This window comes from Malurus melanocephalus, unplaced genomic scaffold (genome assembly GCF_030028575.1).
Source record: "Malurus melanocephalus ecotype Western Australia unplaced genomic scaffold, MMel_1.1 scaffold_466, whole genome shotgun sequence".
Taxonomy (NCBI): domain Eukaryota; kingdom Metazoa; phylum Chordata; class Aves; order Passeriformes; family Maluridae; genus Malurus; species Malurus melanocephalus.
This window is the reverse complement of record NW_026623698.1, coordinates 184,698-207,022: the sequence shown is the minus strand read 5'-3', so window position 1 is coordinate 207,022 and position 22,325 is coordinate 184,698. Positions and strand designations below refer to the sequence as shown.

The following is a 22,325-nucleotide window of genomic DNA, read 5'->3' as shown; positions in this document are numbered from 1 at the left end:
GCCCCTCCGGCGGGGATTGGCTGCCGCGCCCTCGCGAGAGCGGCGCGCGCCTCGGGCGGCCGGCGGCTGTGCTGAGGGCTCGGCGTCCGCGCTGCCGGGCTCTGTGGCCGCGATGTCGGCGGCAGACGTGGAGTCCTCGCTGGAGCTGAGCCTGACGGGCTCCGGGGCGCTCCCCGGCGCGCTGCCCCCCGCCCGCTCGCGCATCTTCAAGATCATCGTCATCGGGGACTCGAACGTGGGCAAGACGTGCCTCACCTACCGCTTTTGCGCCGGCCGCTTCCCGCAGCGCACCGAGGCCACCATCGGCGTGGATTTCCGCGAGCGGGCCGTGGCCATCGACGGCGAGCGCATCAAGGTACCGCTGGGCTGAGGGGATGGCGGGCGGAGGGCAGCCGGGACATTTACCCCGGCCGCACCCTTCACAGGGGTCTCCAAGCCTCCTGTCACTGCCGTGATTCTGAAGTTTAGGTCGGCGGGGTCGCGTCGCCAGCAGCCGCAGCTGTGTCTGCCTTGAAAATGTTTCAGTGCTTGGCCTTGCTTCTGTTGGAAACGTAGTCACGATGTAGGTTTCTGTGATGATGARCCAATTCCTACCCATAGGCCAAGCCTTCGTGCGTCTTTTGTCAGGTATTAATCAGTACTTTATCCTTACAGTGGGCTAATAGATAGATATCTTTGCAGTATTTTAGTCTGATTTGTGCTTGGTATCAGCGGCGTGTTGCCTCCGAGTAATTCTGCTTCTTTGTTCATCAGAAATCATAGTTGATTTACCTTCAACACTACAAAACTATGTAGATACCACTGTTGTGATCATTTTGCTTTAAAAATATTAGAAACTTGAATATTCTTCAGGAYTGAACAATGTGTGAGCTTCTAATTCTTAGGATCCTGTTAAGTTTGCTGTGTGTTTGGGCAAATGTGCTGCCGATCTGGACAGTGATTGCTTGGATACTTGGCTCACATGTGATTATGTTTTTACTTTGTAGGTTTAGCCAAATCTCAGTCTTACGGAATTAAGTTAAAAATTGTATGGGAGGAAAAGAATGCTCTTTTATCTTTTTGCACTGGAAAGCAAATTTGTTATTAAAGCATGTCGAATACACCTAGTCTGCCTAGTGGATAAACGCTAGTTATGATTGTAACAGTCATTTGCAGAACGGTCTGTAGCAGCTTACAAGTGCAGTTTGTTTACTAACATGGTTTTAAACAGAATTCCCATCTGCTTCTGTATTACAGTTTTGTTTCTAGGAGGAAAGCTCTGTTGTGCAGGAAAAGGAAGTTAACAGTAATCTTGAGCTTGAACTTTGGCATTTATTATCATCGGACTTTATAATTACAGCTTACAGTTGTATAGCAGAAAGCTGTAGTTTTTCCTTGCTTATTTACTGATTAAAGAAATTATGGAAGATCTATAAGAGTAGGAAATACAATTTGCTTTCATGCTCTTGTGTGGTTTTTCTTTAAGAAAAAGATACCACCTTTAAAGAAGGTGGTATCCTTCTTTAACTAAAAAAGAAAGGTGGATAGGAATCTTTGTTGCTTTGGGGTTTTTCTGTTTGTTTTTTTTTTTCTTTAAACACTGACTAGAAGTTCTTTGACAGCTGAAATTCTGTGCTTCTTTGTCAGTTGCTGTCCCTGACAGAGGAGAGAACCTCCTAAGGGGTGTTGTCATCTTATTAACTGGCATTTTCATCATCTCTGAATGATGCCTGGCCTTTGTTGGAGAGAMGTGAAGAAGACCATAGCCTAATCCACAGCTCTGAGATGCTTCACATAGGTTATTGCACCATTCTGTTATATRTGTTTTGGTAGATTGTTTTGCTGCGTTGTTCAGGATATTACCTGTAGAATAAACCAGTTCTGGTTGCAGAACGCGGAGAAGTGAAGGAGGCACTTCTCAGACACATTGTTTTGTGTGAGTTCTGCTTCAGCTTTGAAGGAATAAATTTTATAATTATGGCCAGGACCCTAGTTCTTAGTGGGAGTGTTGTCAAGTTTGAACCAATTTGGGGGGTTTCTCTCACTTCACCTTTCTCACGTGTAGCAGTCAGCTCTAGCAATGCCTCTTGAACCAGGAGAGAGACGCTCTGATGAACTGAATTACTGTAGTCCTTGCTGCGCCCTGAAGGGATTTTTTTGTCTTGCATCGAAGGAGGTTATAAAGTAGTGTCTTCTCTTTTCCCCAGCCAGCTGGATGGTTCTTTCTTGTGCTGCTACAGCACTAAGTGTTTTCCTCACAGCTGGAAAAGTGCTGTGTCATCAGCAGGAACACAAGCACAGTTCTTCTTGCCGAGCAATGGTAGAATTCCAAGACACAGGAACAAGTCTATTCCTTATACAGTAGGCTGACAGCTTCATATCAAACACTGATATCTAAATGTGATGATTTAAAACTAAATCATTTGATGATTTAAAATTAAAACTTTCCACAAATAGATTTGCTGCCTTCTAAATTGTCCKCTTCCTCAATTCATCCAAGCATTGAAAATTGAAGAAAACAAWGTCAGTCTTCACTGACCTATATTTAAAGAGCAAAAGATTGAAACGAAATTCAAAGAAGAAAGTCTGAACATCATGTTCTGTACCTTTGAGCTATTCAGAATTTTTTCCTACATTTTTTTAAAGGAGACGTAGCTTACCATTTTGTCTTTATCAGAGGCCAGTTATGTTTTTACCAGTGTGTTATAAACCACGCATACTAAGTGAGTCCTTGTGTAGAAAAGAGCCCTTTCTGGATCCACAGAACGGAGTCAGAAGATGGGATGTGATAGCTGAGTCAGTGTATTTAATATTTATGCTATTTGGCTTTCCTGGRGAATGTGACCAAGTGTTTCTGTACAGTTTTATTAGCTGAATTATGCTGTTAAACAAAATAATCAAAATACATYGTTTAAAGGGATGTTATAAAAAACGTGTTCCCCTGAAGATGGGTGTTATTGGACTAACAAYGAAAAGTAATCTTAATGTTACCTCATCAGTGCACATCTGTTAACGAGAACTTTTTCAGTGTTGTTTTTCAGAAGAGAATATATTTGGGGGGAAAGGCAGAAATGGAACGGTTTCCTCTAGTTCACRTGGAAAGAGGAAGAAAAGAAACTTCTAAAATGAGCAGTTTTCAATATTGGCAAAGGATTTAYCTCTCRGTGCAAATGATTCAATACTAACWATATTAGTATTTTTAATTTGAGATAATGCCCTTCAAGCTTGAATGCTTCACGTAAAATGAAATTTAGGAAGAACTGTAGTTTAAACTTCACTTGCAAATTATGTAAACCTTTCATTTAATTTTCCCATCTTTACCTAAGGCTGAGGATGCACTTGCACATCTCTGCTTGACCAGAGCATGACTCGTTTCCACTCTGTGAGTAAGTTGGGGAGAGAATTGTAAGCTCACAGCTGCCTGTGAAAATTAACTCCCTTTTTAAATTAATTTGATACGGCATTTTCCAAGATCTATCTGTAGTGATTCTGTAATATTATGTTGTTCATACATACTGCTTCAGTCTACTTCTTTTTTTTTCTCTTTAATTTGTCAAATTCATGAACATTTTCTATGAGTCTCCTGTCTTTATAGTGTTTTATAAGTGCATAGAACTGGACATATGTGTCACCTGGGTGTATGACTGAACCCTACCCAAACTTAAGTGCCTGTGTTCAGTCTGATTGTGTAGACTCGCTCAACAGACCATGGAGATGCTATCAGTTTTGTGTAGTGTGTAATACCATTAACAAAAAGTGGGGGTTTACTCTAAAAATATTTCCTAATAATCTTAATGACCCTTTCAGAAGCTGCACACACGTCTTTCTAAGTCTCTGGATCAAAATCTGCAGAGAACTGGAGTAGACTACAGAAGCCGAGCTTCTCTGATGTTGCCTCTGGGGAACTGAGAATTTGCATGAGGACCAGTAGCTGCCATTCCCACCTGCTCTAGTCTGAGTTCTTTTCAAGAAGGGTGACTGGGTTTGAACATAATATTGTAGAAAAATYCACACCATCTGGAATAGCCCTAACTTTTTATCCTTCAGTCTATCATCACTGATTCATAACATCTTGTGACCGACTCATGCATCTGGATTGTCATCCATTTTAATTATTTCCAACCTGTGAACCCTGTGCTTAAAGAAAAAGTCCTTATTGTCAGTCACTGTAATCAAGACTTTGCTTCTGTTCAGTTTCACCCTATTTCTGCTATTGTAGCTTTTAAAAGAATTTTATGTTATACTGTAATCCTCTCTRTCAGTAATACACCTTCTTGCTCTTGGCAGATTTCCCTGGCACTTGGGCTTCCTTTTTTCTAATATAAAAAGTCACTGGTTAAAGTGGTAAACAAGACAACTTTTAAGATGCTTGCAGTTTCTAAGGAAGTGTTACTGAAACGTTTGAATCAAAGAAATGCAGAGCTATGGTAATGGGAGAACAATTTCAACAATTACATAGTGGCTGCAACTTCATGAGAACAGATTGAATTTTAGATTTATATCATTGTCTGCAGCCTTGAGTTCTGAGTCTCAAGGAAAACTCTTTTCATTCCCAGGGAGGAAAAAATTTCTKCTCAAAAGCCAAAGTACTTATCAAACTTCCTCAGCCATTAGGGATCAGCTGTACAGGACAGACAAGAAGTTAGGACTCGACTTTTTCCCAGAAAATCTTTCAGATGTTTCACCATCACTAAGGTGTGTGTATGATAGAGCCATACACCAGTTTATTTCTGACAGTGTAAGGTGATGTGGTGTTACAGGTGAAGGGGCTCTGACTGCTGTGCATTGCAGTTCTTGTCTCCTGGAGAGCAAGTTTGTGTAAACAGCAGTGTGACAATTCTGTAGCGTTCTCTACATGTCTGAGGGCTCCATGTTTCCATTACACAGGATGATCAATATATTTAAAATTTCTATTGGTTGTTGCTTACATCTGCTGGTAAGTGCTGTTTTGTTTTATTTTATGGTTTTAATCTGGACCCCAGCAGTTTGAAAGCATTTCAGTTTTTCGAAATGTCTTTCTATTCTGATTAAGCTTCAAATACATACATTCAGTTTGGTTTGGACAGAATGRGGTGCACCTGGAAACAATAATCACATTGTTAAGCTAACAGAAGGGTTTTTGGTTTTTTTTTTTGTTTATTTTGTTTTGTTTTGTGTGGAGTTTTTTTTGTTCTGTTTTTGGGTGGGTTTTTTTAAATTTTTTTTCCTTTTATGCATTAGTTGATACTCCAAACAACAGTATGATCCCAGTTTAAGCATTAAATAAGCTTAATTAGATGTTTAACACAGGAGGGTTTGATTCCAACACACTGCAGAGAAAGATTTTTTTTGTCTTGTTTTTGTTGGTGGCTATGTTGAAATCAAGCATGGTTTGATTTCTTCCTGCTTTTACATGGCAGTTAATGTCAAGCTAAGAACAACATTTTGGGGAAGATGAGATTATTTTTGGCAATAACAAAAATCTTGAGCTGAGAGTTGTACTGGGAAGTAACATCTATTTCAGTTTATTTTCAAATGGAAGTGCTATTGCTAAGACTTCTGAAATTGTTTTTATAAAAGTCTTTAAAAATACAGGCTCCAATAAACTTTCAGAAATTTGTATTTTCTCTCAAGGCCTCTCTGAGGCCATTCTTCCTGGCCTCACTTGTATTCAGCTTTTAAAGCCAAAGCTTCTGAAATTGTGTGAATGCAATGGTTTTCTTCAGCACAAAGAAAGATTGTCAGTCTAATTAATTCAGAAGGGTAAATATTTGTGATCATATAACTCCTGCTCTTAGAGGTAATTTGTGTTATTTTCCAAGATGAGTAATAAACCATTTTTTCCTCTCCTTATCTTTCCATTTTCAGATACAGCTATGGGATACTGCAGGCCAGGAGCGCTTCAGGAAGAGCATGGTGCAGCATTACTACAGGAATGTACATGCTGTGGTGTTTGTGTATGATATGACAAACATTGCCAGTTTCCACAGCCTGCCATCTTGGATAGAGGAATGCAAACAGCACCTTCTTGCCAACGATATACCACGGATTCTGGTTGGAAATAAATGTGACCTGAGAAGTGCAATTCAAGTGCCCACGGACCTGGCCCAGAAGTTTGCTGACACTCACAGCATGCCATTGTTTGAAACCTCTGCCAAAAACCCCAATGACAATGACCATGTGGAGGCCATATTCATGACACTGGCTCACAAGCTTAAAAGTCACAAGCCACTAATGCTTAGTCAACCCCCAGATCATGATGAAATACATATAAAGCCTGAACCAAAACCTACCACATCCTGCTGGTGTTAGGTCACACTTTCACTGGCTATCACCTTGTCTTGTTTGCAAGTGCTTCAAAATTATGATCTTGGCAAAGTTCTGGGTTTTGGTAGCAATTACAGCAAATCTCTTAGGCACTTTAATGTGGGGTTTTGTTTTTAGTTTTCCTGGTGTAGATGTGCACATTTCATGCTCTTGCACTTTGTAACTGTACTTTCTGAATTACTAAAGTTTCWCTATTAATATATGGGAATATATTAACTTTCAAGTGAAGTTTTGACAAAGCAACTCTACATGAGCTCTTGCTGCCTGAGGTTGTTCTCATTACTTGTGGTAAGATTATAAATAGTAGGTCAGTTTACTAGTATTTTTGGTTGCTGCTTGCATTGGAATAGTGTAGGAGAATGAGCCTTTTGTGACAACCAGGGAACTTGGGTTTTGGGTCAGCAAGTGGGGAGATTTTTGGCATATTAAGGAATATTAGGTGACTGCTAGCAAATTAGTAAGCAGTTACCTTTCTATTATAAAAACAAAAACAGGTCTGTCCAAGTTTGGGCTGTCAGTGTCAGTACAAACTGCTAGGTTTTGGCCTGTTCCACTATAAACTCAGTCTGTTTCTTCATGGCAGTGGTAAGAGAATTGACAAATTTCTCYCCTGCCTCTAGACACTTGATACTTAAAACTTTATTTATTTTTCATAATTAGTATGTGATACTAAACTATGTGTTCCATGTTATAGAATTTACTGTAGCACAGTATTTGGGGTAAAATTGGGACCCTGTCTGTCCACARGTTCTCTGATCTTACTAAACTTTAAATGAGGATGTCTTTCTAAAGGTGCTTTGATGTATTTGAGTGTCTCAGGGTAAGTGAAAACAGTTAAGTAAGTAAAAGATWGGGTGAATTTGCCAGAAGCATACTGGTTTCAAAGATAAGGGGTTTGCAGGTCTTTAGAGATCATGAGTGCTTCTCAAATACCTTGAAAAGCCAACTTGATAAYATATTTCAGGAATGGGAATGCTTAAGAATATGGTACATTCTTAAAGTATTTCCAAACRCAAACTAAATTGGGTCTTGAAATAYGGARTAAATCGACCAAGTATGTGATCTGYTACCRATTTTTGAGATAAAACCTGCTTGTGTAATGTAACTGTGTGTGGGACATCCTTGGCATTACTAATGTGAGCTAGTAGGGATCAGATGAGGGAAATTCTTCCTCTACAACATCTTTTTCTGTTTTGTCATAATTGAAACTGCTTTTTTTAGTTCTGTCTGAAGATGAAGTTTCATAATAAGGTCAAGTTTCATAATAAATATGGTGCTAAGTTGCACATAGTTGCATAAAGTGAAATGTAAGCCACAGAATGCAATCTATGGCTTCATTCATGTGGCAGTTCAAACAGTTTTGTGACTTAGTTTTTGAAGGAACTGAAGTCTAAATGAAGATTTTTTTTATTGGCAATGTGTGCCATATGTTGCTTACTGGAAACTAAATGGAAGGGCAAGTTCAGAAGCTGCCACCCTAATGATCAYGTTAGAAACAAATTACTGAAAGAAGATAATTATTATGTGAACTATTACAAATCTTGGGATGTAATTTCATTGCAACTTATACTGAGCAAAATGTGTTGACTTTTTTCTAGATTCAGAGCATTAAATTTGGTCAATTATGATTAAGATGTTTATAAAGAATCKAAACAAAAGGTAATACTTTTTCCTGTATAAAGCTGCTTTAATTGTGACAGTATTTTTGCTTAGGAAACATTTGTAAAAGGGAGCTTTTGTATTCACTGTGAATCTTACATGACTAGAATTTACAGTTGTTTCAGAAACAATCACCTTTTTAACACTAGTGTCCTTACTGATTTTTTTAAGAAAAAGATTGATCTTAAATTTATGTTTATACTATTGTAAATAAATATGGTTTACAGTCCTKTTGGACAGATTGTTTTTCACTCATGTCCTTAATCCTTTTTCTGAAAAGGATCCATCTTAATTATTTGTATACTAMGTATGTCAGCAAGTATTCTTTTTGTTGTCCTTTTTTTCTTCCTTTTTTAATAAAAAATATCCCAGAACTAAGAATTTTGMAGTCAGTCAGTCAGGTTGGGAATTGAGGTAAGAAAAAAATGTAGCTGTAGTATTACTGCTAAATTTGATCTGAAACATCTGCACATCTGTTAAGCTTTATTTGAGTTATCACAACCTGTAAATAAGGGCCTTCATGTCATGAAAATTGTGTGGAAATGGTGTTCAAGTGTGTAGTTCCATGTTCGGCACAAAGCATGTTTTAATGGTTCTGCCATGAAGGCAGTGTGGTCAGTAATGCAGGATTCAGTGTTGCTTCCTGGCTTTCAGTGGTGATATTCTGCCCACAGAATGGATGTCACAGTACTGAATACTTCATATGTGTATTTTCATTTTACCAGACTGTAAAGYTGGGTTCTTTTCTATGTCTTGGGGGCAGGCAAGGCACAATCCCAGAAACCTAATAAACTGGCTTTGCCACAAACTATTATCACTTGTTTTCAATACTTATACTAGGAATGATAATACAATCCCTTATGGGTAAAAAAACCCATAAACAGCTCTGAGGGAGTAAAAGGAGTTTCTAGGTTCTGTCTGTGTGCATGACAGTTCTGTGAAAGACTGTCACAATACTTGGAGTACTGTCAATGCTTTCTTGTGATGACTGGGTGGTTTGGAGTCATCTGAATCAGTCACCTGATGATTCAGAGGCATGTTCAGGATTTATTTCAGATTCCAGAAGAATRGGAAGTGATAAAAGTTACAAATGTAGGAATTACTGGCACTTGGATGTATGTTTAGACCCTAAAGGAGTCTTCTCCATTACTCTTCTAGTCTCTTCTCTTTCAGAAATAAAACTTCTTTTATCAATTCATTGGAAGTCATATTCCTTGTATCCTCTGTGAGTATTTTCGCTTCTACCAGCATGTATAATTCTAATACTCCTTTTTTCCCAGAGTTCTAGTTTTGAGGTCATTGACTGATGTTGCTTTACTTTGCAATTTGTAGATAAATATAGAGCCACATTATTTAAAAGTAATAGTAATGTTACTTTTAAATGGTAGTCTGATTTTCTGTGCAAATCAACAAAACACCAATGTAAGTTTAAATCTACAGTCATAAATAACATTAGCAGTTGTCATTATTCTAGGACACAAATCCCACTGTTCTAAGGATGAGGACTTTTTTTTCCTTCCTCTGTTGACCCTGGGTACCCAAAGGAGGCCTCATTTATCCAACCAAATGGTGTCRTCAGTGAGGGCTGTGAAGAGACATTGAGTGAGGAAGATGTTCCAGGATTCACTGGGCTCTGCACAACCTCCCACCTGTAAAATTGAAGCACTTGGTGAAGGCAGCTCCTTGTTCTTGAAGCTCTTTCCAGAGCCCAGAGGAAGGCAATAAGAGCTACTGGTGATCCAAGGACACTCCCTGAGGTGCACAATCCCTGGGAGGATGTTATTGAATTGTTTTCTGCCTTGTGGAATCACCACTGCTTCATGTGAATCACAAATTATTGCRTCCTTAGTTAATAATTTGAAATTAYTGAAAAGTAAACTTCCCAACAATACCAGTGATCATTTAACAAAACCCAGAACAAACCTTATTAGAAAGAAGTTCTTTCTCTTTTCTTATTAGAAAGAAGTTCTTCCCTTTGACAGTGTTGAGGCCCTGGCACAGGTTGCCCAGAGAGCTGTGGATGCCCCATCTCTAGAAGTGTCCAAGGCCAGGCTGGATGGAGCTCTGAGCAGCCTGATCTAGTGGAAGGTATTCCTGTGCATGGCAAGGGTTGAGATAAAATGGTTTTTAAAGTACCTTCCAACCCAAATCATTCTATGGTTTATGACTCCCCTTCTTTCTTGTTACTTTGGGGTAGTAGAACTTGCAACTCACTTTGCCATTAAGTGTAGGAGAGTTGGTATTGCCAATATAATTCAAAAGGAAGCCATCTACTCTTTTCCCCAAAATTAAATTAAAATAGGCTTTGAAATAAATGGGCCATGATAAAAAAACAAAACAAAACAAAAACTCCATGTTTTGGATTCCTGTCTCCTTTCAATCTGATTTTGAAACCTGTAGGGTGCACTTGGATCTTACAGTCTGTGTTTTTATTAAGAGATGGAGTTAAAAAACAGACTTTGCTTACACATTTGAAACAACAACCCCACCAGAATCTTCAGGTAGTTACTTGCTCACAGAGAATCAAGCAAAAGCAACTGTATTTGACAACACCAGCTTTAATCCATCCACCATAATCCATCTTTCTATACAGTCAGCTCASATCAGGTCCTGGTTTAAATCAATTYTATGGCACAGMAAAGAGCTTGCAGTGCAAGCTGACAGCAGCAGCCCTGCCTCTGTTTGAGACTGAAAGCAGTACCTTATCTTCATTTTGGGAAATAATGCAGGTTTTTTTGCTTTCTACTAATACTAATATTTTTCAGTAGAAGTTTAGAGAGTGTCAAATTTAATAGAAGTGTGAGCATTGTCTTTTGAACACTATAAGCCCTTTCTAAAATAAATTTTCTGTTTCAGATGCCATCAACCCCCTGAAAAACAGCCTAAGAATAATAAACAAGAAGAGATAATGAGTATGAATGTGAGCATATGAAAACTAAGTCATAAGACCCTGATCATAGCTCAGTACTTCCTTTTCTATTATTTTTTACTGTTTGCACTGCCCCTTTGGAAAGGTCATATAGGCAGAAAAAGGACTGGTGTGAGGCAATATGTTAATAAACTCCCTCTTTCTGAAAATATTTAGTGGTTTACTGCTAGAAACATGCTGGGCCTCTAAATCACGAGTCATAAAGCAGAAGCTGCATTTGCAAACCATTTATCCTCTCYTATGGCCAAAGCCTGGTCATCCCTACACCCTTCACACCCATTCCTGTACAGGAAAACAATGCTCAGGGGGCTTTGAGGTGCTCCTTGTCCTTCACTGTCCAATGTCCCTTGGTACTTTCTTCAGTTCACAGACAATGAGGAAAAGACTAAACTAACTCTAAAATACATGCAACAGCTTTTCTATTGATTTCAAGTATTTTTAACACACATAAATTAGAGGCAGGAAAGGGCTTCTGGCTTCAGCCACCAAAGACTCAGGTGTGGATTGAAAAAAAAGCATGTGCTTATCAGAGAGTTTTCAAGTTCCTGTGCATCCTTGTGACTACCTGGGAGTGCTGACTTCAATTCTGAGCTAATATCTGAGTCACTGTGATGCTGCTTTTAAAAAGCTCAAATGCTGGCAGCCCTTGCCTTCAGCTTCGAACGCTCACCATGCTTTTGTCAATTTGCATCTGAAGTGAAAGAGYTGATTTCAATACTTCCATCTATCATTAAATAGGTATATTTCATTTATATCCATGATGGTAATAGATGGTAAATAAATATATACTCTATATGTATAGAATGATGGCCAGAAAACATATATTCACATATGTGTATTTTTGATCATCATAGGCATGCATACTTTGGCATCATAATGCAACATTTGGGGGGGTGCTGTGTGGAATTCCAACTTCTTGTGATGTGTGGTACTAGTGGGATTCCAGCTCCAGCACATGCTTTAAAATTCCAGCTCTCAAGCTCTGTGGTTAAAGAGCTGTTGGATGAAGAAAAAACTTGGGTCATTTGGGGTTGGGAGGCTGCCTGCATAAGACAAAATAAGAAACACAGAAGCAACTGCTGTAAGATACATTTAGGGCAAAGAATTTAGAAACTGAAAACACCATCTGTCATCCTGAATCAGTATTGGGTGGGGGGGCAAGGGCAATATTTGCATGTACTGTTTCACCATAAACACAACATATACAGCAACTAATACTGACTAAAGAAGAAAGTGATGAGTGTTCTTAAAAAAGATGTCATGGACAGAAGCCAGAAGATGAAAAATGAACTATGAAACTAAATAGCTTTCTTTTAAATTGAGATGACATATAAATGTCAAGTCAATGAAGGAGAACACACATTTCTATAACTACGAAGCTGTAACTACACAAAAAAAGAAAAGGACATTACTGCAGCAGCTCAGAAAGTGCAAGTGAAACTGCAGTTTCATAATGTGCTTKGGTTAGACTGATCTGAAGAGGTGCAGGACAAAGCAGTTTCTGTTTTTATGGATAAGCTGCTGGGGAAGGCTGGGAAATGCTGTTTGATGGGCTTTCCCTCCTTGAGTTAGGGGTAAGTTCAAGGATTGTTCCCTGTACTTACACGCTGTTAGTGCTGGAGAATCATGGAAWCAAAGCTCAATTTGGAAGGGACCCATAAGAAGGATCAATGGTTGGATTCAATGATCTTAAAGGTCCTTTCCAACCTAAACAAGTCCGTGGTTGTATGATCCTAAGAATGAAGAAATCACTTTTTTGAGTCTGACTCCAAAAGAAAACCATGTTGTGCTCCTTATATTAGGTGGAGTTTCTACTGACTTAAAAAAACACCAAAACCCAGAATATTCCTCCTCTCAGCTGCAGGCAAATACCACTTCCTATTTTCAGAACATATCTGTATTTTGATTCATTACTACAACTCCCAGCTCTTTTAAGGCTCTCTTCCATAGCCTGCCTTTCCCTAGCAGTCAGCAGCATATTTAAAGAGCAAGACCTATGTATTCCCCACTCARAATATTTTAGTTCATCTATCTACAGTGAAGCTTTACTTCAGTTTCCAACTACTTCATGCTAGTACAGGGGGGGGTATGGAGATGCAGAGCTGTGACTTTCTGTATCCCCTGGTTTCTCAGKGTCTTTTGACAGCAAAGGGGAAAGACATTTATGCCCAGCAAAGGCTGCCCTGGCCCTGAGCACCAGCAGCATAAGGCAGGAACTGCAGCAAACATATATCTACCCCCCCTCCCCCAAAAAAATTAAAGAATAAATACTAAAAAAATATATTTAAAAAATTCCAAATAGTCCTGTTGTCAAAGAGATACCTGAAAGGGTTCCCTGATTCTCACCATGATAAAGATCCCTTCTTTTTCCTCCTCCCCCACTACTCCTGCCMCTTCTGTTGGGGAAATGAGTTCAGAAAATTCTTTGCCCTTAGCTGAACATTAACTACCAGAAYCAGCTTCCCTGATTAACCTTCTGGTTATTCTGGGTGATTAACTCTGGCCACTGCTAACGGTGAGGCTGGCAGGCTTTGCTTTTATCACCCGGGGATTTTGTGTACCTTGTTCTGTGTGTTGGGGAATAGGGTAATGTTTGTCTCAGCCTACTTGAGGTAACGTTTTTTGATGTAAATGCCTTGTCTTAGACTTAATACAAGCAATGCTGACACGAGGTGAGCACAAAGTGCTTGGGATCCATAACGGGGTCCATAACTCCACCTGACTTCCCACCAGTGAAAGCTGGAGGTGACACAAGACATGGAATGTCCCTAGAAATGCAGGCAGGCTCTGGGAAGATGCTGTACCTTGCATGAAGAACAGGCTGCTAAATGTAGCATTGGAAACAGCAGTCAGGAATGYATTTTCTGCAACACTAACCAAAGAGAAGGAGTGACATTAAACCCGTAATCAGTTCCCACCAATTTCCATTCTGCAGCTGTAATTTTTCTGGAAACCCCCACTTTTGTAGAAAAAACTGTGCTGAAATCATGTATCTCTGAGTGACCTGCAACARCTGCACCACTGGAAGGACCAGAAGCAATACAGCAGCTTAGAGCTGCTGCTAATCAACTGCATACATTTTTATTCTCTTTTACACCCTAATACTTCAACATCTGCTGCTAAGGCTATTCAACAGCCAAAAGAGTACCTGCCATGCCTGTCACTAAATGCCACTGATCAAAGGCTTTCAAAGCTGGGCTGGGTACTTGGCTYGTGCCCCAGGAGGACCTGGCCTGCAGCTGCTGTGGTGGCACTGTCACCTTCATCCCAGGAATTTGCCTATGGCAATGGAAACAGCACAGCACTTGAGCAAGGACTAGTGATGTGTTGCTCTGCATACTCATAGTAAAAGCAAATTGTTTTGTTCAACCAGCAGTCAAATGCTGTTGAAATATGCTCAGACTGTCCCATCTCACACATAACCACTCCATGGTTATGGAACAGCACTTCTGGATGGGACCACAACTCCCACCCAGAAATGATGCAAAGGCTGAGCAGTGCATTTTAGCAATGAAAAATCTGTTCTAGACTAACCAGAGCCATGCTGCTTGCAGCTATCAGTGAGCCCAGTACCCTCTCAGGAAGTCTTACTTTCTTTTAATGTACAAGAACAGCAATTTGTGTTAATCAAGAMGAAACTCTGCAGCATTTCATTACAGATGGTGTGGAGTTGTGCAAAAAGCATYTAAGGACAGGGAGAGCAGTCACGCTTGGTGCTTTGATGCCTGCTGACAGGCACTATTCCAGAGAAAAAAGCACAGCACTCCTTTTTGAATTACTGCATTAATACTGCATGTATTAAAGCAATTCAAATATTGATACCTTCAAATGAATAAGACACCAGCTGTGTTTTGGCTGGCATASGAGTRKGTTGGACTAGATGATCCCCAGAAGTCCTTTCCAACCACAACCATTCTGTGGCCAGGAAGAATTTGGCTACTGTGGCAYGTATCAAGCCTCCAGCTGATACCTTCCATTAGATCAGGCTGCTCAGAGCCCCATCCAGAGCTTTCAGGGATGGAGCATCCACAGCTTCTTTGGGCAACCTGTTCCAGTGTTTCACCATCCTCACAGCAAAGAATTTCTTCCCAGTATCTGATCTAAACCTGCCCTCTTTAGTTTAAAGCCATTTAGGTATTGGAGTCACTTTACCAGCATTATGAAAAGGAACTTCATTCTTTAGAGAAAAAAAAAATCAGTAACTCTTGAGACCATGAATGGTACCTTATTTGCTGCAATTTGATAAATTTTATATGAGATTGTTCCTGGAGTTACATGCCTCATGGGGGGCATGACTTTTCCTACTACCCACTTTCTCAAGATGGGAGCTTATTTTCCAGGCCCTGTTTAAATCCTGTGTTAATTTGCCTCGTGGGATAAGTAATCTACCACTTCCTGCTCAAGGCCCGCAGGCAAGATAAACACTGGACATTCACTTAAAAGTGAAACATAYAGTACATATGGGAATTCTGTGTACKTCAGGAGATGACAGAAGCTGACTGGAAGCTGTAGTTTTTTGGTCTAGAGGACAAAGAGGTCCCMTAGAGAAAATACAACAGAAGACCTTTGTCTAGATCCATAATAAATTTTAGCAGAATTGGCCCTAAATTAAGGATTTAYTTTAAACTTTCAGTCTACAAAGTAGAAATAGGAAAACTTGAACTCAATTCAGAGTATTTMAGTTACTTCATAAGAGCAGCTACTGTGGCTCCAGTTCCTGCCACACTCTAATTACACTTCAGCACTAAAACTAATTGTACTGACACATGTACACCCCACAGAAGCTACATTTTGACAGAACCTTATCAAGGCTTCATATAAAAAACTTTACCTGCCTCCATTCCTATGAAAAAGAAAAGGAAAATACTCTGAAGCTCAAGGATGAAGTGGGTCCTTCATTATCATCCAAATAATTCATTCAGTTAGAGGGAGAAATTAAGACAGCAGTTGAAAAAAAAGGAATTGTTTTTAATATTTAAATGCCTAAGGCTATCACTGCTACGCAAATTGTGTGATGGATTTTAGTAAAATAAAACATGATTTTAGTASAAAAGCTGTAGGAAAACATGCTCTCACTTTCCAGAGGCAATGAGGTATTTTCAATATGCAGTCTGAACACTCAAATTCACCTGCAGATCTTTCTCTCTGTCCTGTGATCTCTGCTCAATGTTTGGCATTCAGTAGTTCTCTGGCATTCTTTGTGTGCTTTTCAAAAGGCCAAGGAAAAGTGCATAACCATCTTTAAAGACTAAGAACTTATTGCATCTCTCTTGCCACATTTGAACAAAATGTTTGGCCTCTTTTTCAAGTCATTCTGATATATGGTGGAGGTTTGGATGTCTCTTCCTCTGCATCTACATCCTGGGCTGGAAAYTGATCTGCCAAGTTAAAAATTTTGCCCCCAGGGCCTGTGGGAGGAAAGAAAGGGAAAACCATTAAACCTGGTATAGACACTTGCATAAAATCCAGAGTTCCTATTGGTTATCAGGATTTTGGTCTGGAATGTAAAGATTATTCAGAATATTCCTTCCTCATCCCTGGTGAACATCCAGATACATGGAGGCAAAAGAGTTACTCACTTTGTAGAGCACAAACCATYTCCACAGCCTGATTTTGGTCCTCAYTAGGTTGCAACCATTCCTATGAAAGAAACAGCRCCATCAAATATTTCACCTGGAAATTTGTTCAAGAAGATACACCTGAATTAATTTTAAATGAATTCACTCCACTCCTCCTAATAAGTTTTAGTTTGAAAGTTTAAAGCAGCCTCACATTATCCACTCAAGTGTCTTTAGTCAGGAACAGCTGCCTTGTGGCYTGCACCCATTAATTCCTTACCAAACCAGATGCTCAGATGTACATGTTTAATAACACAGCATCAAAACTGCTCCAGTAGAGAAGTAGCTGGTATTTATTTATTTACTGAGCTCACTTAGCAGAGGCACTGTGTGCCCCATGAGTTAAGGCAGCCCTCATGAATGATCAGTAAATGAGATATGTCAGCACCCCTACACTTCCCACAGAGCACAGGAAAGACTTTTATTACTGAATTTGAAGTTACAGTGTGTAAGTACCAGTAAGTCTTTGAAATGCTGTGCTGGAAGCAATTGTTGGCTTAAAGGTGAGAGAAGCAATTTTGAGGACAGAAGGAATTAATGGGAAATGGGGTCACAGTAGCTTCAGCACAAATGGTTTGGGAAATAGAGGGAACTTATGTTAGATTTTACATGAGACTGTAAATAAGGGAAATAGAAAAAGGAAAACATAGAAGTATAAAACCTTTCTAACATCCCACTTATTTCTTAGAATTATCCCTGCAGGACTGAGGTAGAGCTGAGTCTAGGTTTATAGGAGAAAAGCACTTTTCTCCCCAGTTTCTTCCCGTCTCACCCACACTCAGCAGAAATAACCTTGTGCCCTGGGCTCCTTACTCACCATCCCAGTTACACTGTCATAGCAGGAGCAGCATGGAAGGCTCCGGCATCCCAAGTAAMCCATGGCCATCACAGAAAAGGCACTGCAGATGGATGCAGCCAACATGGCTATGTTAGCACCCTTGACTACYTTACTGAGTATGAACCTCTGCAAACAGAAAAGGAGATATCAAAGCCATATTTGAAAAGTTATACTCTCCACAAAAAAATATTCTAATGATTACAAGAATGCTGTGATTGCATGATAGGAGATTGATTTGTATTCAGTATTATTTAAGGTTTTTCTGTGTTCTGAAAAACAACCCAAGTGTGAACCTCAAACAGGAAGCAGTGAAATAAGGCTTCAGAATAAATAACAACAGGTTTAACGAGCTGACCTGTAACTGCTGTAACTTTATCACCTGAGATGCCTGGTGGAAGGATTTGAGTGTTGCAGTCACTCTCTCAAACCAGGCTAGGATATTCTCAGCACCTTTCCCCAAGGAGCATCAGTATTTTTTCATGGCTCAGCCCATTCCACCCTTTTACACTCAGAAGCAAAAGCAGCCAACCTGACCTAGAGTCACCCTTCCTGGAAGTCTGATTCTGTTAGTGAGTCACACCTGGTACTGTTTGCAGATTAAAGGTGTCATGTTCCCCAGTAAGAATCATGGTATCAGTACTTACAGTATGGATAACATGCACTGGGGCAGAACTCAGCTCCTCCTCTTCACCATAGTTCAGTGTGAAGGAGCTATACATTATTACAATGASGATGGCAACAAGAGAGATTATGGAGGCAACCAGCAGTACATTCACCTAGACAGAAAATTTTAGTGGGAAAAAGAAGAGGAGCAGGAATTAAAGCTGTGGCAAATGTACWAATAAGCATTACATGTAGCCTTTGACCTGCCATAACACTACAACCTCCCCAGTAGCAACAGTCACTTAGAAACCAAACAGTAAAGGCAGTAAAGGTTTTCATAATACTGAGTTTCTGAGCTACAGCTGAGTCCTGAATATTAATTAAAGGTGCTATCCAAAGACCTTGTCTCAGAGATATCTTATTTACATACAATAGCCCCTCTTGGAGTTTACATGGCTGGAGAAACCTGCCTAAGAAATGCAAACCTATTAAATTGTTTCATATTTTAGTGTAGACAGTTCTTAACAACATGAAGGACCACCAAAAKAAAAGTATTGAAAYGAAGTGCTTTTACAGATTTTTGCTTTTAATTAGGCCCAGTGCCTGTCTGCTGCAGCAAAAAGCAAGGTAACACTGCATCCTCCTCTTGCTTATGAACACAGCAGCTTTTGTAAGGATAACTCCAAGAAATATGCTCTCAGTGCTGCAGGAGGACCAGTCAGGTCATTTGCTCCTCAAATTGTTTTTGACTGCCCAAGCATTTTGACCCAGCCCCATACACACAAACACCCATCTGCCCCTCCAGCTTACGAGAATTGGATTCTTCTTCTGCGAGGAGAACAAAGCCAGGATGCCTGGGACTCCCATCACCTGCGGAGCACAAAAGGAGTTGGCAGCTGGGAGACCAGTATCAGATTCGGAAGATAAACTCCTACAGAATAATGAAAAGCCCTGTTTTCAAGGCTTGGATCAAAGTAACTGTTACATCAGAAATGGGAAGAGAATTGCTCATTTCTTCCATTTTTCTCTGTAGCATCTCCTGGGGGCAGGACATGGGTGACATGCATCTTGCCCACTTGCTATGTGCATTGCTTTCCCAAGTCCATACGCATCTTGTAGAGGAAAGATCCTAATGAAAGCAGACAGSCAGTCTCTGCACTGGAGACAGCTCTTCAGTACAATTTCCCTGCAGCACAGCTCAGCAGGGTAAATCAGGGTTTTGAATGCCAGGGAGCAGGGAAACGTCCTGCCCTTTTCTTACTGCAGTGCCAAAATTAGRGGCACTGTGCTGTGGGACACATATCACCACCCAGATGTTCATCTGCCTGACCAGAGSATGAAGTGTCACCTTCCTAATCTCTGGTGGCTTCTCTGTGGTCACTATGCTTCTGCAAAAAATATCCTGTCAATTGTCACCATGCCCCATTTTCTACATTATYCAGCAGAAATGTATTTAATTTAGTTCCTTCAGAGGGAAGTCTGCTTCCACTCTTCAGCCTATATCACAATGAGGAAACTTTTATTAATTGAGTTCAAAGCATAAAACAAAGGAAGAGCTGTCAAGAAATCCTGACTTCCCTCCCACCCCCACTATGAATACTAGTAGGTAGCAGTGGGGAAAAAAACCACCACAAACCAAAGCACAGAAAATATAGTACAAATTTACCATGCCAGCCCAAACTGGAGCTCTGGTTTTGCCCAGCTGAGACTCTGTTCTGAAAATGCCATCTATGAACCCACTGGCGACGCACACGGTGCTGAAGGCTATCTGGAACATCCCCAGTATGACCATGATCCTCTGGTTAAAGATGAAATATCGATACCGATCCATTCTGCTCGATTCCCACGTAAACCCCCGAACACAGAGACGGGAGAACWGTGCCAGGGCCTTCCAGGGTCGGGAGAACAGCTTTTCCTAGGCAGGAGAGAGAAAAGGGTTAGGAGCATAAGCACCCCGTGGGCATGGGCTGTACCAGGAGCACAGAGTTCATCCCTCACTGACCCAAGGCAAGCGGCCTTTTGGGAAATCCCTAGGGCTGCTGCCGTGCAGGTGACCGGGACACCATTCCCGGCGTTTCTGGAGCGGAATATACGCGACCATTACCTCAGGGATTTGGGAAATCCCTGGGGCTGCTGCGGTGCAAGTGACCGGGACACCATTCCCGATGTTTCTGGAGGGGAATATACGCGACCATCACCTCAGACCCCACCGCTGACCTTCTCCCCTCGGGGTTTCTGCTGCCCACAGAGTCAGGGGGTGCCCGGGTTGTGTCTCATTCGGAGAGCTCCGCACCTCTCCAGGGAGTGGCTGCTGCTCCCTTCGGGCAATCGGCGCCGAGCCCCGGCCCTCGCTCACCATGCGGCCTCTGCGGCGGCTCCAGCCCCGTCTCCCGTCTCCTCCCGTGTCCCGTGTCCCTTGTCCCGCCGCCTCCCGTCTCCTCCCGTGTCCCTTGTCCCGGCCGATCCCGCCGGCGGGAAGCGCCGGGCCCGCCGCGCCCTCACCTGCAGTGGCACCGGCCCGGGCAGCGCTCCCCGGACAGTGCCGGGAGAGTTCCTGCTCCTCGTCCGGGGAAAGGAGTTCCGAGTCTATGCCAAAGGAAACCGCGAGGCCCGGACACCTGTGCAGGGCCAGGAGCAGAGCAGGGACACGGCTGTTTTGCCCGCCCCGTCCCGCCTCGGGCCCGCCCCGGACACCTTCGAGCTGCCAGGACCGAGCACTCCACCCATGCCTTCTCCACAGCAATTGCGGYTTTTCTCCCCCTTTTTTTCTCCCTTTTTCCCCCTGCAGCCGTAAGCGCTGTTTCACGCCACAAACGTGCACAATACTGTGAGTTGGGGAGAGTGGCACAGCTTGCTCAGAGATTTTGCTGGATGCCACATCCCCCGAAGTGTTCAAGGCCAGGCTGGACGAGGCTTTGAGTAACCCAATCTCGTGGAAAGTGTCCCTGCTCATGGTGAGGGAGTGGAACTAGATGATCTTTAAGATCCTTCCAATCCAAACCATTTTGGAGCTGTAAGATTCCATGAAACTCTCTAACATYATTTGTTAATGACTTGGGGCATCCTGGCCTGTGTCTGGGACAGTGCAGCCAGCAAGTCTACAGAAACAATCATTCCTCTTTACTTGGTAGTGGTGAGGCCATACCTGAAGTGCTGTGTTTAGTTCTGGGCCCCCCACTTCAGAMAGGATATTGAGATGYTGTAGCATGTCCAGAGAAGGGCGACAAGGCTCATGAAAGGACCAGAAACCATGTTTTATAAGGAATGGCTGAGGGACCTTGGGTTGTTTTGTCTCAAGAGGAGGCTCAGGGTGCCTCATCACTCTACGACTCCCTCAAAGGAGGCTGCAGTGAATGGGATCAGTCTCTCCTGTGCTGTGTCTGCAGTGAGAGGACCAGAGGAAATGGCCTTAAGCTGAGACASGGGAGATTCAGATTAGATTTTAGAAAAGAATTTCACTGTTGGGGTGATCAGGTGTTGGAATAGGTTTTCCAGGGAGGCAGTGGAGTCATGATCCCTGGAGGTGTCCAAGAGGCATCTGGGTCTGGCACTGGGTGATGTGGTTTAGGGGTTACAGAGGTAGTGGCACGTGGATGGTTGGACTGGATGACCTTGAAAGTTTCTTCCAACCTTGATGATTCCATGATTCTGTGATTCTAACACCCACCCCCCCCACAAGAACTTCCAGTCAAACCCTAACAAGCACAGCACTAAAACCTGCCAATGCCTGAAACATTTTTAAGAAATCAGCTCACAGGTCAGGTATAATTTCTTTAAATAAATCYACTGCACCTCGACAGCGTACTGGGTTATTACACCAGGACAGGACTGGAACACAGCCAGGATAGGTGAAGCCAGCACCTGGCAGCATCCACAATCCCACTGTCATCTTCCACACAGCTTGCAAATACACATCAAGCACCCATCCTTGAGGCCCTTTAGGACTGTGAAGGTTCAAGGGCCAATGTCACAGCCAAGCAAGGCCCCTTCTGTGTCCTTGCAGAGGGGACAGTCTTTGCACACCTACATGCAGCACAGGCAGGAGAGGATCAGTTACCTCAGCAATTGTGAGCACAAAGGAGGGGAAGGCAGGGCAGGCACCCGAAGTACTGCCCCTTCCTCATCATTCACCCAGCAGGGTATGTACATGGAATTAGAGACAGAGGAACAGGTTACCTGCCTGGAAGGCACCCCTGCTGCACCTTCCCACTGKCTCAGAGGAAAATAATTAAAGACACTTTGGGCAGGATGTTCTTCCATACCACAACACAACTGAAGTCCATATTACATGCACTGAAAAAGAGGAGTAAGAAAAGCAGCAGAAATGCCAGAAAAAAACAAATGGTGTCAGGTGTTCACTCACTATTTACATAAGGTGGCCTAGATGTGTGCT

General features: G+C 41.8%; 2 protein-coding genes across 2 annotated transcripts; one reads left to right on the top strand and one right to left on the bottom strand.

The window, feature by feature from the left end:
* Positions 1-34: 34 nt before the first annotated feature.
* RAB33B (RAB33B, member RAS oncogene family) lies at positions 35-8,756 on the top strand. Its single transcript, XM_057380690.1, has 2 exons — positions 35-355; positions 5,827-8,756. The coding sequence occupies exons 1-2, from the start codon at positions 113-115 to the stop codon at positions 6,268-6,270; spliced, it is 687 nt and encodes a 228-aa protein (XP_057236673.1). The 5' UTR covers positions 35-112; the 3' UTR covers positions 6,271-8,756.
* A 3,898-nt stretch (positions 8,757-12,654) lies between these two features.
* On the bottom strand, positions 12,655-20,571 carry LOC130582148 (uncharacterized). The gene is made up of 7 exons (XM_057380696.1): positions 20,435-20,571; positions 19,599-19,847; positions 18,743-18,802; positions 17,974-18,105; positions 17,309-17,455; positions 16,453-16,513; positions 12,655-16,281 (listed from the first exon to the last, which is right to left on the bottom strand). Exons 2-7 carry the CDS (start codon positions 19,761-19,763, stop codon positions 16,178-16,180), a joined length of 669 nt encoding a protein of 222 aa, XP_057236679.1. The 5' UTR covers positions 19,764-19,847; positions 20,435-20,571; the 3' UTR covers positions 12,655-16,177.
* Between the last annotated feature and the right edge of the window lie 1,754 nt (positions 20,572-22,325).